This window comes from Notamacropus eugenii, chromosome 1, assembly GCF_028372415.1.
Source record: "Notamacropus eugenii isolate mMacEug1 chromosome 1, mMacEug1.pri_v2, whole genome shotgun sequence".
Classification (NCBI taxonomy): Eukaryota; Metazoa; Chordata; class Mammalia; order Diprotodontia; family Macropodidae; genus Notamacropus; species Notamacropus eugenii.
Genome location: NC_092872.1, coordinates 546,800,102 through 546,812,727, shown reverse-complemented (window position 1 = coordinate 546,812,727; position 12,626 = coordinate 546,800,102). Strand labels below are relative to the sequence as shown.

Below are 12,626 nucleotides of genomic sequence, written 5' to 3'. Positions count from 1 at the left end.
AGTAACCCTATGGTGTTGACATCCATGAACTGCAGGTAGAGTTCTCATGAGAAAGGCTGAGAGAATGACTGTTGGCATGGGCTGAGATAGGATTACCCTGACTTGATTTCTCAATGTGATTGTTCTTCTTGAATGAAAAGTATCCCAACATTTAAGCCTGGCTCCGTACAATTGATTATCTATATGACTCTAGCCTGAAACTGACCTCATGAAAGGCAAACATTTTCTTCTAACTGTATAACTATGCTCCTGTTCTTCTTTTGTGGCAGGTGATCAATATGAATGCTGTGTTAGATTTTTATTTCATAAACTAATACTAGAACACATCTGAACTACTATAACAAGATGTAGGTATTGAGCTATCTAGTCTAGAGTTTTAGTCTTATCTATATACTTAACAATCGAGCAAATGGATATTTGACCTTTTCATCTGCCTATTACTAGTCACATAATCCTATACAACATTAGGTTTTTTAATGTCTCACAATGGTATAACAATAATTAGGCAATGATGTAAAGATTTGTGAAACCAGGATATAATTCTGTTATTTAGTGAGGTTAATATCATGACTTTTTTCAGTTCTGTGATAATGAAAACAATTTCAGTACAATTAAATATCTTTTTTTTTTACTTTTTAAAAATTTACTGATTTTTAGTTTTCAATATTCATTTCCACAAGATTTTGAGTTCCAAATTTTCTCGCCATCTCTTCCTTCCTCCACCCCAAGATACCATGTAATCTGATTACCCCTTCCCCCAATCTGCCCTCCCTTCTATCACACCCCTCCCTTCCCTTATCCCCATTTCCTTTATTTTCTTTTTTTTTATTTATGTAACTTTTAGCATTCATTTTCACAAAGTTTTGGGTTCCAAATTTTCTCCCCATTTGTCCCCTTCCTCCACCCCAAAACACCAAGCATTCTAATCGCCCCTATCACCAATCTGCCCTCTCTTCTATCATCCCTCCCTTCCCTTGTCCCCATCTTCTCTTTTGTCCTGTAGGGCAAGATAATTTTCTATACCCCTTTACCTGTATTTCTTATTTCCTAGTAGCAAGAACAGTACTCGACAGTTGTTCCTAAAACTTTGAGTTCCAACTTCTCTTCTTCCCTCCCTCCCCACCCCTTCCCTTTGGAAGGCAAGCAATTCAATATAGGCCATATCTGTGTAGTTTTGCAAATGACTTCCATAATAGTCATGTTGTGTAAGCCTAACTATATTTCCCTCCATCCTATCCTGCCCCCCATTGCTTCTATTCTCTCTTTTGATCCTGTCCCTCCCCAAGAGTGTTGACTTCAAATTGCTCCCTCCTCCCAGTGCCCTCCCTTCCATCGTCCCCCCCACCCTGCTTATCCCCTTCTCCCCCACTTTCCTGTATTGTAAGATAGGTTTTCATACCAAAATGAGTGTGTATTTTATTCCTTCCTTTAGTGGAATGTGATGAGAGTAAACTTCAAGTTTTTCTCTCACCTCCTCTCTTTTTCCCTCCACTAAAAGGTCTTTTGCTTGCCTCTTTTATGAGAGATAATTTGCCCCATTCCATTTCCCCCTTTCTCCTCCTAATATATTTCTCTCTCACTGCTTATTTTCATTTTTTTAAAGATTTGATCCCATCCTATTCAATTCACTCTGTGCTCTCTCTCTCCCTCTGTGTGTGTGTGTGTGTGTGTGTGTGTAATCCCACCCACTATCCAGATACTGAAAAGTTTCAAGAGTTAAAAATATTTTCTTTCCATGTAGGAATGTAAACAGTTCAACTTTAGTAAGTCCCTTGTAACTTCTCTTTGCTGTTTACCTTTTCATGCTTCTCTTCATTCTTGTGTTTGAAAGTCAAATTTTCTTTTCGCTCTGGTCTTTTCATCAAGAATGCTTGAAAGTCCCCAATTTCATTGAAAGACCATTTTTTCCCCTGAAGTATTATACTCAGTTTTGCTGGGTAGGTGATTCTTGGTTTTAGTCCTAGTTCCTTTGACTTCTGGAATATCATATTACACGCCCTTCAATCCCTTAATGTAGAAGCTGCTAGATCTTGTGTTATCCTGATTGTATTTCCACAATACTTGAATTGTTTCTTTCTAGCTGCTTGCAATATTTTCTCCTTGACCAGGGAACTCTGGAATTTGGCCACAATATTCCTAGGAGTTTCTCTTTTTGGATCTCTTTCAGGAGATGATTGGTGGATTCCTTGAATACTTATTTTGCCCTCTGGTTCTAGAATCTCAGGGCAGTTTTCCTTGATAATTTCATGAAAGATGATGTCTAGGCTCTTTTTTTTGATCATGGCTTTCAGGTAGTCCCATAATTTTTAAATTGTGTCCCCTGGGTCTATTTTCCAGGTCAGTTTTTTTTTCCAATGAGATATTTCACATTATCTTCCATTTTTTCATTCTTTTGTTTTTGTTTTGTGATTTCTTGGTTTCTCATAAAGTCATTAGCCTCCATCCATTCCATTCTAATTTTGAAAGAACTATTTTCTTCAGTGAGCTTTTGAACCTCCTTTTCCATTTGGCTAATTCTGCTTTCGAAAGCATTCTTCTCCTCATTGGCTTTTTGATCCTCCTTTGCCAATTGAGTCAGCCTATTTTTGAAGGTGTTATTTCCTTCAACATTTTTTTGGGTCTCCTTTAGCAAGGTGTTGACCTGCTTTTCATGCTTTTCTTGTATCTCTCTCATTTCTCTTCCCAGTTTTTCTTCCACCTCTCTTACTTGATTTTCAAAATCCTTTTTTGAGCTCTTCCATGTCCTGAGCCCATTGGATGGGCTGGGATACAGAAGCCTTGATTTCCATGTCTTTCCCTGATGGTAAGCATTGTTCTTCCTCATCAGAAAGGAAGGGAGGAAATATCTGTTCACTAAGAAAGTAACCTTCTATAGTCTTATTTTTTTTCCCTTTTCTGGGCATTTTCCCAGCCAGTGACTTGACTTCTGAGCTTCCTCTTCACACCTACTTTGCCTCCAGATCCGCCCAGCCAGAGCTTGGGGTCTGAGATTCAAATGCTGCTTCCCAACCTCAGGGCTTTAGGCTGGGGCAGAGCTGCTATTCAGTCTGAGATTAAGTTCAGGTGCTGGGGTGGGGGCAGGCTGCCACACAGGGCCAGTTCCCTCAGGGGGTTTATGCAGAGAATTTCACGCATTGGATCTGAGCTCCTTCCTGCTTTGGGAGCCCCTGTCTGTTGCTGCCTCCTGAGGAGGTCTGAGTTGTGGAGACACCCCGCTCCCCTCTCCGTGGAGCCAAAAAGACTCTCTCACTGACCTTTGGGGCCTGTGGGTGGAGGGATCCTCGTGGCCTGCAGGAGATCCCATCCCTGAAGCCTGCTCGAATCTGCTCCTCTTGGTGCTGTGAGGCCAAGGCAGGGCTGGGCTCTGCTCCAGGTCCAGGGTGCGACGGACCTTTCAGGTTGGTTTTTCAGGGTTCTCTGGAACAGATATCTCCTCCACTCCATTGTTCTGTGGCTTCTGCTGCTCCAGAATTTGTTGGTGTGTTTCGAGCTAGCATATGTGTATCTTTCTACTCCGCCATGTTGGCTCCTCCCCCCCTACAATTAATTATCTTAAAAGATGAATGATTTTTGATCTATTTAGTATTTCTTAAAGAGATATTTTCTTTTAGTCAGGTAATTCATTCGAATATGGTTACTAATTGAAAATGATTTATTATAAACAAATTATTTAATATGCATTGTTTGGAATTATTACCTAATATATTTATATATACATCTCATGTAAGAATTTCTTGTTACAGTTGAAGGTAATATGAAAATTTTTAGAGAATTTATTCTAGTAATTAGAAGTCATCCTCTTATAAGACTGAAATAACAAAGGAAAGCTAACTATTAAAATAAAGGCCTTATCCCAAGTGACATCTGTAGTGATCAAAACAACATAGCAGGCATTCAAAAGAATGATCAGAAAAAGGCACAAAGATTACAAAATTTCAATTTCAGAAAGTATGGTGACTAAGGACACAATCTCATTGATATTCAGAGATTTCAGCATTTGTTAAACACTTGCTAAGTTATAATCTTGCTAAACATTGAGAACACAAAGAAATTAAAATAAAATATGGTCCCTGCTCTCAAGGAGCTAACGTTCCAGTGGGGGAGATGACATACAAACAATCATGAACATACAAAATGCATATAGGGTAAGTGGAAATTAATCTCAGAGTGAAGGGACTGAAACTAGTATCAGTTGAAGGTAAGATTTAAGCTAAGTCTTGAAGGAAGATATGGAAACTAGAAGTTGTAGGTGAAGAGGGGAAGAGTTTTAGATATGGGCTATATAACTGAAAATTGCTTTTAATTCTCTTTTGCTAAGATTTATTCAAACTAGATTTAACATTCCTTTTTTAGGTTCCTTCACCTTGTAAATTTCACCCACATTCCAGAAAAAAAACTTGCTTAAAGGTCAAGCTTTCATCTTGTAATTACTTCCACTTTTGTAACCCCATGCATAATTTGCTTTCAAGAGAAACTTAATTAACCTAAAACTTCAAATCTCATCAATTTAAACTATTGTAGCAGGTCCCATTACCTGCACCCTAATCCCATAACCTGAGAACTTTGTCTTGTGATTAAAATCACATTTTAACTGTGGTTAAGGGAGTTTCCAAAGAGGAGGATCAAATGATGTAATTCATTCTTGAGTCTGACTATGTTTTCAATGGTGATAATCATTTAATATAAATTTTGGACTTTAATAAGGGCCCAGGCCTGACCCAATCAATCAGATTGCTTTGCTTTGCTCTAAAAATGCCCTTTTCTGTGCCAGCAGTTTCAGAATTTACGAATATTTATGAAAGGTTGCCTGCCACCAGTCCTGGAATTTTCTCCTTATCTCAAGTCACAGAGACATATGCTATAGAGAGGAAATTCACATAACCTGGAACCATAAATTCCAACTGACACTACTTTGTTAATTGTCTTGTCTTACTAAATTTACCATTTGTTCAGCTAAGAGAGTTTCTTTCTCATGGTAAAATGTATTTAAGTCAGCCTATTCTTGTACCAGGTAGCTAGATTTAATATCTGGCTCCATGGAATTCCGTATACCATTAATGTCAAGGGGAATAAGAATGAATAACAAAAATGTATGCATTTAGCCTGTTGCCTCTCCTTCAACCAAACTTTCAGGTTAACAGTAAACAATCAGAAGACATGCCTACATTGCTTAGATTATTTTTTTAATAGTGTTTTACTTTTCCCCCAATTACACACAAAGACAATTTTTAACATCATTGTAAAAAAAAAATGAGTTTGGGTCTCAAGGAGGTGGTGGATGCTGAATGTTGATAGTTGGAGTTCCTCCACCCTAGGTGGAAGGAAACAGGGTGGGAGTGATGCCAGATGTACAGACTGGAAGGATAGGAGTCCTTCCCATCTCTGCCTCGGGAGTGTGCAGCACCCATGAAGTGACATTTTGCTGGCCAGAAGTGGGTGTGAGTGACTTCTTTCAGAGTTCAGAGCCCCAGGGGTTCACCTGGGTCTTGTGCGCCCCTTCTGTGCCCAGAGTGGAGCGCCAGGTCCTATCATTGCTGCCCACTTGGAGGGATAAAATTGTTTTTTCCCAAGTGGCACTGAGACGTGCTTCCAAATTATACATCCTGTGGCATTATAGCATTGTGGGAGACTGGTGATTAATGGCCACAGAGGAGGCAGAGGTATAGGAAATCAGAAGTTTACTCAGCCTGGGACATCTTAGCCATTGAACTAGAGAACAGAGAGAAGTGGATCAGGATGCCAGTGGGGAGTGTCTCACCAGGCAAGAAGGAAAAGAGATTACAATCTTGCTGGGACCAATTCTGTACTCACTGAAATCACTTGGTGTAGGGACTGAGGCTAGAGAAAAGTGAATTCCCAAGTGTGGTGTGGGAAGAGGCAGAGACTGCCTTTGAGTCCCTACCTTCAGGGGATCCACCATTAAAAGTAAAAGAATCAGGGGAACAAAAGAAAAAGACTGAAGTTACCAAAGGTCCCAGAAGAAAATTCTTTTAAAAAAGTTGAGTGAACACAGAAATATCAAGTTTAGCTATTAACAACAGAAAGGAAGATGTCATCTAAAGAAACTCAGAAATCTCTGAGTAAAAATAGTAGGACAAAGAAAAATGAAGCAACATGACATGAGGCAGCAAAAACTTTGGATTCTCAAGAGGGTATGGAATCCCAGCAGGATGTACCCAAATGGTACAAGAGAGAAATAAGAATCTTCAAAACAGAATATATGGGCTATACAGGAGAAATAATTGATGGAATTGAAAAACTTGAATCTGCAGTAGCAAATCTCTCCAAAGAAGCAAAGAGAAAAAGTTTTAATTTTATAAGGAACAGAATGAAGAAGAAATAATGTAAGTTAAAGGAGAGAAGAGTAAGAGAGGATTTTAACCAACTAAAGGAGAAAGAAAAAAGAGGGAGAATTATGGAAAAGGAAGAATAAAAAAAGGAATGAATAAACTCTAAAAGCTAGGGGAAAGGATGACAGAGGGGATAGGGAGAATAGAAGAATGTTTATTTATTTATAGCATTCTGTTTTCATATTTTGAGTTGCAGATTCTCTCCCTCTTGCAGCCATTGAGAAGGCAAGTGATATGTTAACCCCTCACACTTTTGAAGACACTCAAAAAATATTTCTGTATTAGCCATGGTGAGGAGGTGCATGGCAAAAAATAAAAATGAAAAATATATTCCTTAATTTGCACTCAGTTCACCAGTTCTGTCTCCGGAGGCAAATAACATTTTTCATCAGGAGTCCTTTGGAATTATTTTGCATCATGTTGATCAGAGTAGTTAAGTCTTTGATAGTTGAAGTTCATGACAATAATGTTTCTGTGTATAATATTCTGTTAATTCTGCTCACTTACTTTTTATCAGTTTGCTTATGTCTTCCCAGGCTTTTCTGAAACTGTCTTGCCCATCATTTCTTATAGCATGATAATATTGCATCACAGTTATACCCCATTACTTGTTCAGCCATTCCACAACTAATGGGCATCCCCTAAATTACCAATTCTTTTCCACTACCAAAAGAACTGCTATAAATATTTTTGTACATATGGGTCCTTTTCTTTTTTTCTTTGATCTCTTTGGAATACAGATCTAGTCAGTGGTACTGCTGGGTCAAAGAATAATTACAAAGAGTATGCTCTTTGAGCATAGTTCTAAATTGTTCTCCAGAATGGCTGGACCAGTGCAAAACTCCATCAACAATGCATTAGTGCTCCTACATTTCTATATCTTCTGCAGCATTTATCATTTTTCTTTTTTATGATGTCAGCCAAACTGGTAAATGTGACATGACACCTCAGAATTGTCTTAATTTGCATTTCTCTAATCAGTGATTTAGAGCATGCTTTCATGTAACTACTGATAGCATTAATTTCTTCTGAAAATTGCCTGTTTATATCATTTGACCATTTATCAACTGGAAATGGAGGGAGGAATTTAAGAGTGAAGAGAAGGGAACCTATGGAAATAAGATTTCCTTAAAATAACTTAAAAAACAATATCTTTAAAGAGGATGCTTTTTTTAAAATCTAAATTCAGAAAAAGAGTCATAGTAGAGACAAGGATTAAAAATAGAAACCTAACTCATAACTTTACATATGAATGGGTTAAATAATTTAATAAAACAAGAGTTCAGATTGAATAAAAAAAATGAGTTCCTTCCTCATTTCCTCCCTCTGCAAGACAGTAAGTAGTCTGGTATATATATATATGTATGTATATGTATATGTATAAACAAGTATATTAAGTTATATACTTGTCATATATAGGTTATGTATAGTTATAGGTTATATATATACATATATATAGGTTATAACATGTTAAACATGTTTTCATATTAGTCATGCTGTGAAAAAAGAAACATATCAATAGGAGATAGAACATGAAAAAAATAAAATTAAAGATAGTATGCTTCAATCTACATTCAGACTCCATCAGTTCTTTTTCTGGATGTGGATAGCATTTTTAATCATGAGTCCTTTTGAATTGTCTTGGATCATTGTATTGTTGAGAATAGCTAAGTCATTAACAGTTCATGACTGTACAATATTGCTGTTACTGTGTACAGTGTTCTCCTGGTTTTGTTCACTTCACTCTGAATCAGTTCGTATAAGGCCTTTCAGGTTTTTCTGTAATCTGCCTGCTCATCATTTCTCATAGTACAACAGGATTTCATAACAATCATGTACCACAATTTGTTAAGCCATTCCCCAGTTGATGGGCATGCTCTCAATTTCTAACTCTTTGCCACCACAAAAAGTTGCTCAGGATTTTGCTCTGTCATCTTGCTATTTATTATAAAAAACCTTGTCAGCCCTCACTCAAGGTCTTTGATCATCTAGAGAGGCCATTGACCCACTTTATTGATTACTATTAGTCCAACTAATAAATTGTACATAGAATTTTGTGCCTCAGTTCACCTTAATTTCTACCATAAGAGGGCAAGTAACCTGTGGGAAGGCATAGAGTTAAGAGATGGAATGTCATATATTAGGAACAGCAAATAGGCCAGTGTAGGTGCATCATCTACTTGAAAGGGAGGAAGGGGCCAGATAGTGAAGGGCTTAAAATGCTAAACAGAAATGTTATTTTAATTCTGCAGGTAATGTGGAGTCACTGGAGTTTGGGGGTGGGATAGTTGTGTGACATTAAAATCGCAAATGAAGAGAATCATTTTGGCAGCAAAGTAGAGGATGAGTTGGAATGGGGAGATGTTTGAGGCAAGGAGATTAATTAGAATGTTGCAGTTGTCCATGTGAGAGGTAATGAAGGCCTGTACAGGCATATCTAGTTGTATTGTGTTTTGCTTTATTGCATTTTGCAAATATTGTGTTTTCTGCAAAATGAAGGTTTGTGGTAACCCTATTTTGAGCAATTTTATGACACAATTTTTCCAGAACATGGTCACATCATGTGTCTGTGTCACATCTGGGAATTCTCACAATATTTCAAACTTTATCCTTATAAGTATATCTTATGGTGGTCTGTGATTAGTGATCTTTATTATTGCAATTGTTTTGGGGTGCAAAGAATCACACCTATGGATACTAATGCATTGTTGCAGTTGAGAACTAATCCAAATATTATGGTGAGTAATGTGGAGCTTTGCCCAAAGGACTATCACAATATGTATACCCTTTGAACCAGCAATACCATTTCTACCAAAGAAAGTATAAAAAAAAGAAAAGGACCTACACATAAAAAATATTTGTAGTGGCTCTTTTTGTAGCAGCAAAGAATCAGAAATTGAGAGGATATTCAGCTGTTGGGGAAATAACTGAACAACTTGTGATATATAAATGTAATGGAATACTATTGCATTGTAAGAAATGATGAGCAGGTAGATTTCAGAAAAACCTGGAAAGGCTTAAATGAACTGATGCTAAGTGAAGTGAGCAGAACCAGACAATCACTGTACACAGTAACAGCAACATTGTGTGGTGATAAACTATGATTGCCTTGTCACTTTTCACCATTGCAATGATCCAAGACAATTCTAAAAGACTTATGATGGCAAATGCTATTTCTATCTAGAGAAAGAATTAAGGGATTCTGAATGCAGATCTAACATACTATTTTTATTTTATCATTTTGTGGCTGGATTTTAACTCAGATCTTGATTCCAGATCTAGTGGTCCTTGTACTGTCCTTGAAGGACATTTTTACTGACCTTGGTAGGAGAGGGAAAATGCAACAGGTTTGACCTAACAGGGAAATTTGCTCTAGGCTCTCAATTAGAGTGGTATTCCAAAGTCAGGAACAACAAAAAAAGAGACTTGGATTCTTTAAAATTACTTTATAGACCCACATACCTTCAATTAACAGCTAAGGGAAGTACTTTCATAGTGTATAGCAAAGCCTAAGATGAACTTCTTGAAGAAATACAGAATTTCATATTTAATGAATATGAATGGTACCTCCCTCTAATCCCCATAATAATCCCAGGAACCTAACTTTGCCTCCTAACCCCAACTCCTGAATGGCACTCAAATAATTATCTAGGTCAGTCTCTATTTTTGTACTTCTACAGATCTATACTCATTGATTAACCGTGCATATCTACCCATCTTGTAGAATTCATTTTATGTCCTGAAAATCTTGGACAGGATGCCAATGAAGCAATGTCTATTGATTGTTGCTTGCTGGAACAATGTGATTATCCATATTTTTTTTTCTAGTCATGGATGCCATCTTATAGCCCCTTTTATACTGTATCTTCTGAATAGTTCTCCATTTCTAGCATGGAGCTTCTTGTTTATACCCAGTACACTGCTCTCTATTGCTCAGTGGGTGACCCTCAACTTTATTTGATAAATGTCAAGCTCATTAACATAGTTGGCCAAAAGTGAATTTCCCCTGGAAATAGTGAATTTACTCTTCATTGACATCTTTACTAGGAGAAAGTATTCTACAGAGCATGCTGTTCACATAGGTAATTGCTGAGCTGTTATTTGTGCTCTTTGAAAAGCATGAAGATTGAGAGAAGTGTCACAAGACTGGAGAAGGACAAATTTTATATTAGTTTTCAAAACTGGGAAAGTGTATTCTTCAAGCTCTCAGTTGTTGATTTTTACTACAATTTCTTAGAAGAATTCTAGAATGCATTAAAAAGTGTGAGTTACGTTACCTAGGCACAATTATTTCCATGAATTACTGAAGTCAAACATTTGTACCTCTCTAGAATTTCCCTTATGTTGCCCGCTTTTGTAAATGCTCATCACATCCTGAAAAGCCTCATGTACAGAATGCAGTAATTTAGAAGAATGAAAGGGAAAGCTTTGATTACGTTGCTCCATGAGATGTTCCAGACAGGTGCAAATGAGCCTAGAAAGAATTTACTAGCTATTAGTTCTCAGTTGCAAGATCAAGCTAAAGCCTGCTTAGGGTTCTACAATTTTGGAACTGAAGGGCCTTTCCCTAGCAACTTCTTTAGGGCTCCCAGTACATCCTGGTTCCTCAGGCTATAGATCAGGGGGTTCAGGGCTGGAGTAATAATGGTATAGAACACAGAGAAGATATTATCCTGCTGAGGGCTGTGATAAGCACTGGGCAGGACATAAATCAAGAGAACATTTCCATAATAGAGCCCAACCACTGTCAGATGAGATGAGCAGGTAAGGAGAGCTTTCTGTCTCCCCTGTTTTGAGGGCATGTGGAACACAGCAGTCAAAACTAGTGTATAGGAGGCAAGGATAGCAGAGAGGGGGATGAGGAGGAATGCCACACCCATTGTGTATACCATGAACTGGTACTTTGTGGTGTCAGCACATGCCAGCTTCAAGAAAAAAGGAATCTCACAGAGCAGATGTCTTATCTCCCTGTTTTTACAGAAAGGGAAATGCATGGTGTATATGGTGTGTACAAGGGCATTCATGGATGCCAAAAGCCAGGATGTGGCCACCATAGACCAGCAAATTTTTGGTCTCATGAAGACCATATACTTCAGGGGATGTCTAATGGCTACATAGCGATCATATGACATGAAAGCCAACAGGGTGTCTTCAGATCCTCCAATTATCAGTATCAGAAATATCTGAAATCCACAGCCAGAAAAAGAGATGTAGCTCTGTCCACTCAGGTAATCCACAAATGTTTTGGGAGAAATGACATTTGTATAGAGCAGATCCATAAGTGAGAGCTGACTGAGCAAGAAGTACATAGGCACATGGAGCTTCTTGTCCATAGCAATCAAAAGGAGCAAGAGGCCATTGCAGATCACAGCCACCAGGTAGAGTAATGTGATTGTGACACAAACCAGTCCAGGGTACTTACTGTCCTGGATAATTCCAGTGAGAAAGAAACTATTTTCCAAAGTGGTATTCCAGGGTTCCATTGTTCAGGCTCTTTCTTTACTGAATCAAAAAAGAAAGGTAAGTACATAGACCCAAGAAATCCAGGAATACCCTCAACCTAACCTGAACCTGAACCTGAACCTGAACACTAACCCTATGTATGATGTTACAGGTCACTAAAAGTCAGTATATGATAAGTCAATAAGATGAGAGCCTTCCCATTGGCCATTTGGCCTCTTGCCAACAATTACTGAGCTTACTTTCTGATAAAAGTATTTCTTATCTAACAATTGACAAATATAGTCATCAAATAAGCAAAGTAAAGGGTGATGAATTACTTTATAATATGTACTGATAACCATTTAATATAATTTTTGGACTTTAATAAGGGCCAGAACTTCTTTGTTCTCTGAAGTAAACTCAGAGAATATCTTTTCCTATGTCAACAAAGCCAGATGGGGCTGACTTAGCATTCCTTAGGAGACCCTTAACCCAAAACACTATCTTGAATAATGGGATGTTTTCCATATCTTAGGGCATGTTAATGGTAAAGAAAACACAGATATCTTGGGTCGTAATTTCAATTGAAACTTTATTAACTGTTAAAAATGCCCTTTCCTGTTTTAGCAATTTCAAAGACCTGTTTATGCCAGGATACCTGCAACCAGAGTGGTGGGATTTTTCCTTATCTTGTGTCACAGAGACATATGCCATATAGAAGAAATACACACACATCCTGGAATCATAAATTCCAGCTAACACTACTTTGTTAATTGTCTTGTCTCACTGAATTACAACTTATTCAACTAAGAAAGTTCCTTTCTCACAGTAATG

General features: G+C 37.7%; 1 protein-coding gene across 1 annotated transcript; it reads right to left on the bottom strand.

Annotated features, from left to right (window-relative positions):
- Window positions 1-10,888: 10,888 nt before the first annotated feature.
- Window positions 10,889-11,833, bottom strand: LOC140527549 (olfactory receptor 2AG1-like). The gene has a single exon (XM_072644565.1). It carries the CDS (start codon window positions 11,831-11,833, stop codon window positions 10,889-10,891), a length of 945 nt encoding a protein of 314 aa, XP_072500666.1.
- Window positions 11,834-12,626: the final 793 nt, after the last annotated feature.

Coding starts and splice junctions, on each gene's coding strand:
- LOC140527549 (XM_072644565.1), bottom strand. CDS start 11,833: ATGGAACCCTGGAATACCACTTTGGAAAATAGTTTCTTTCTCACTGGA.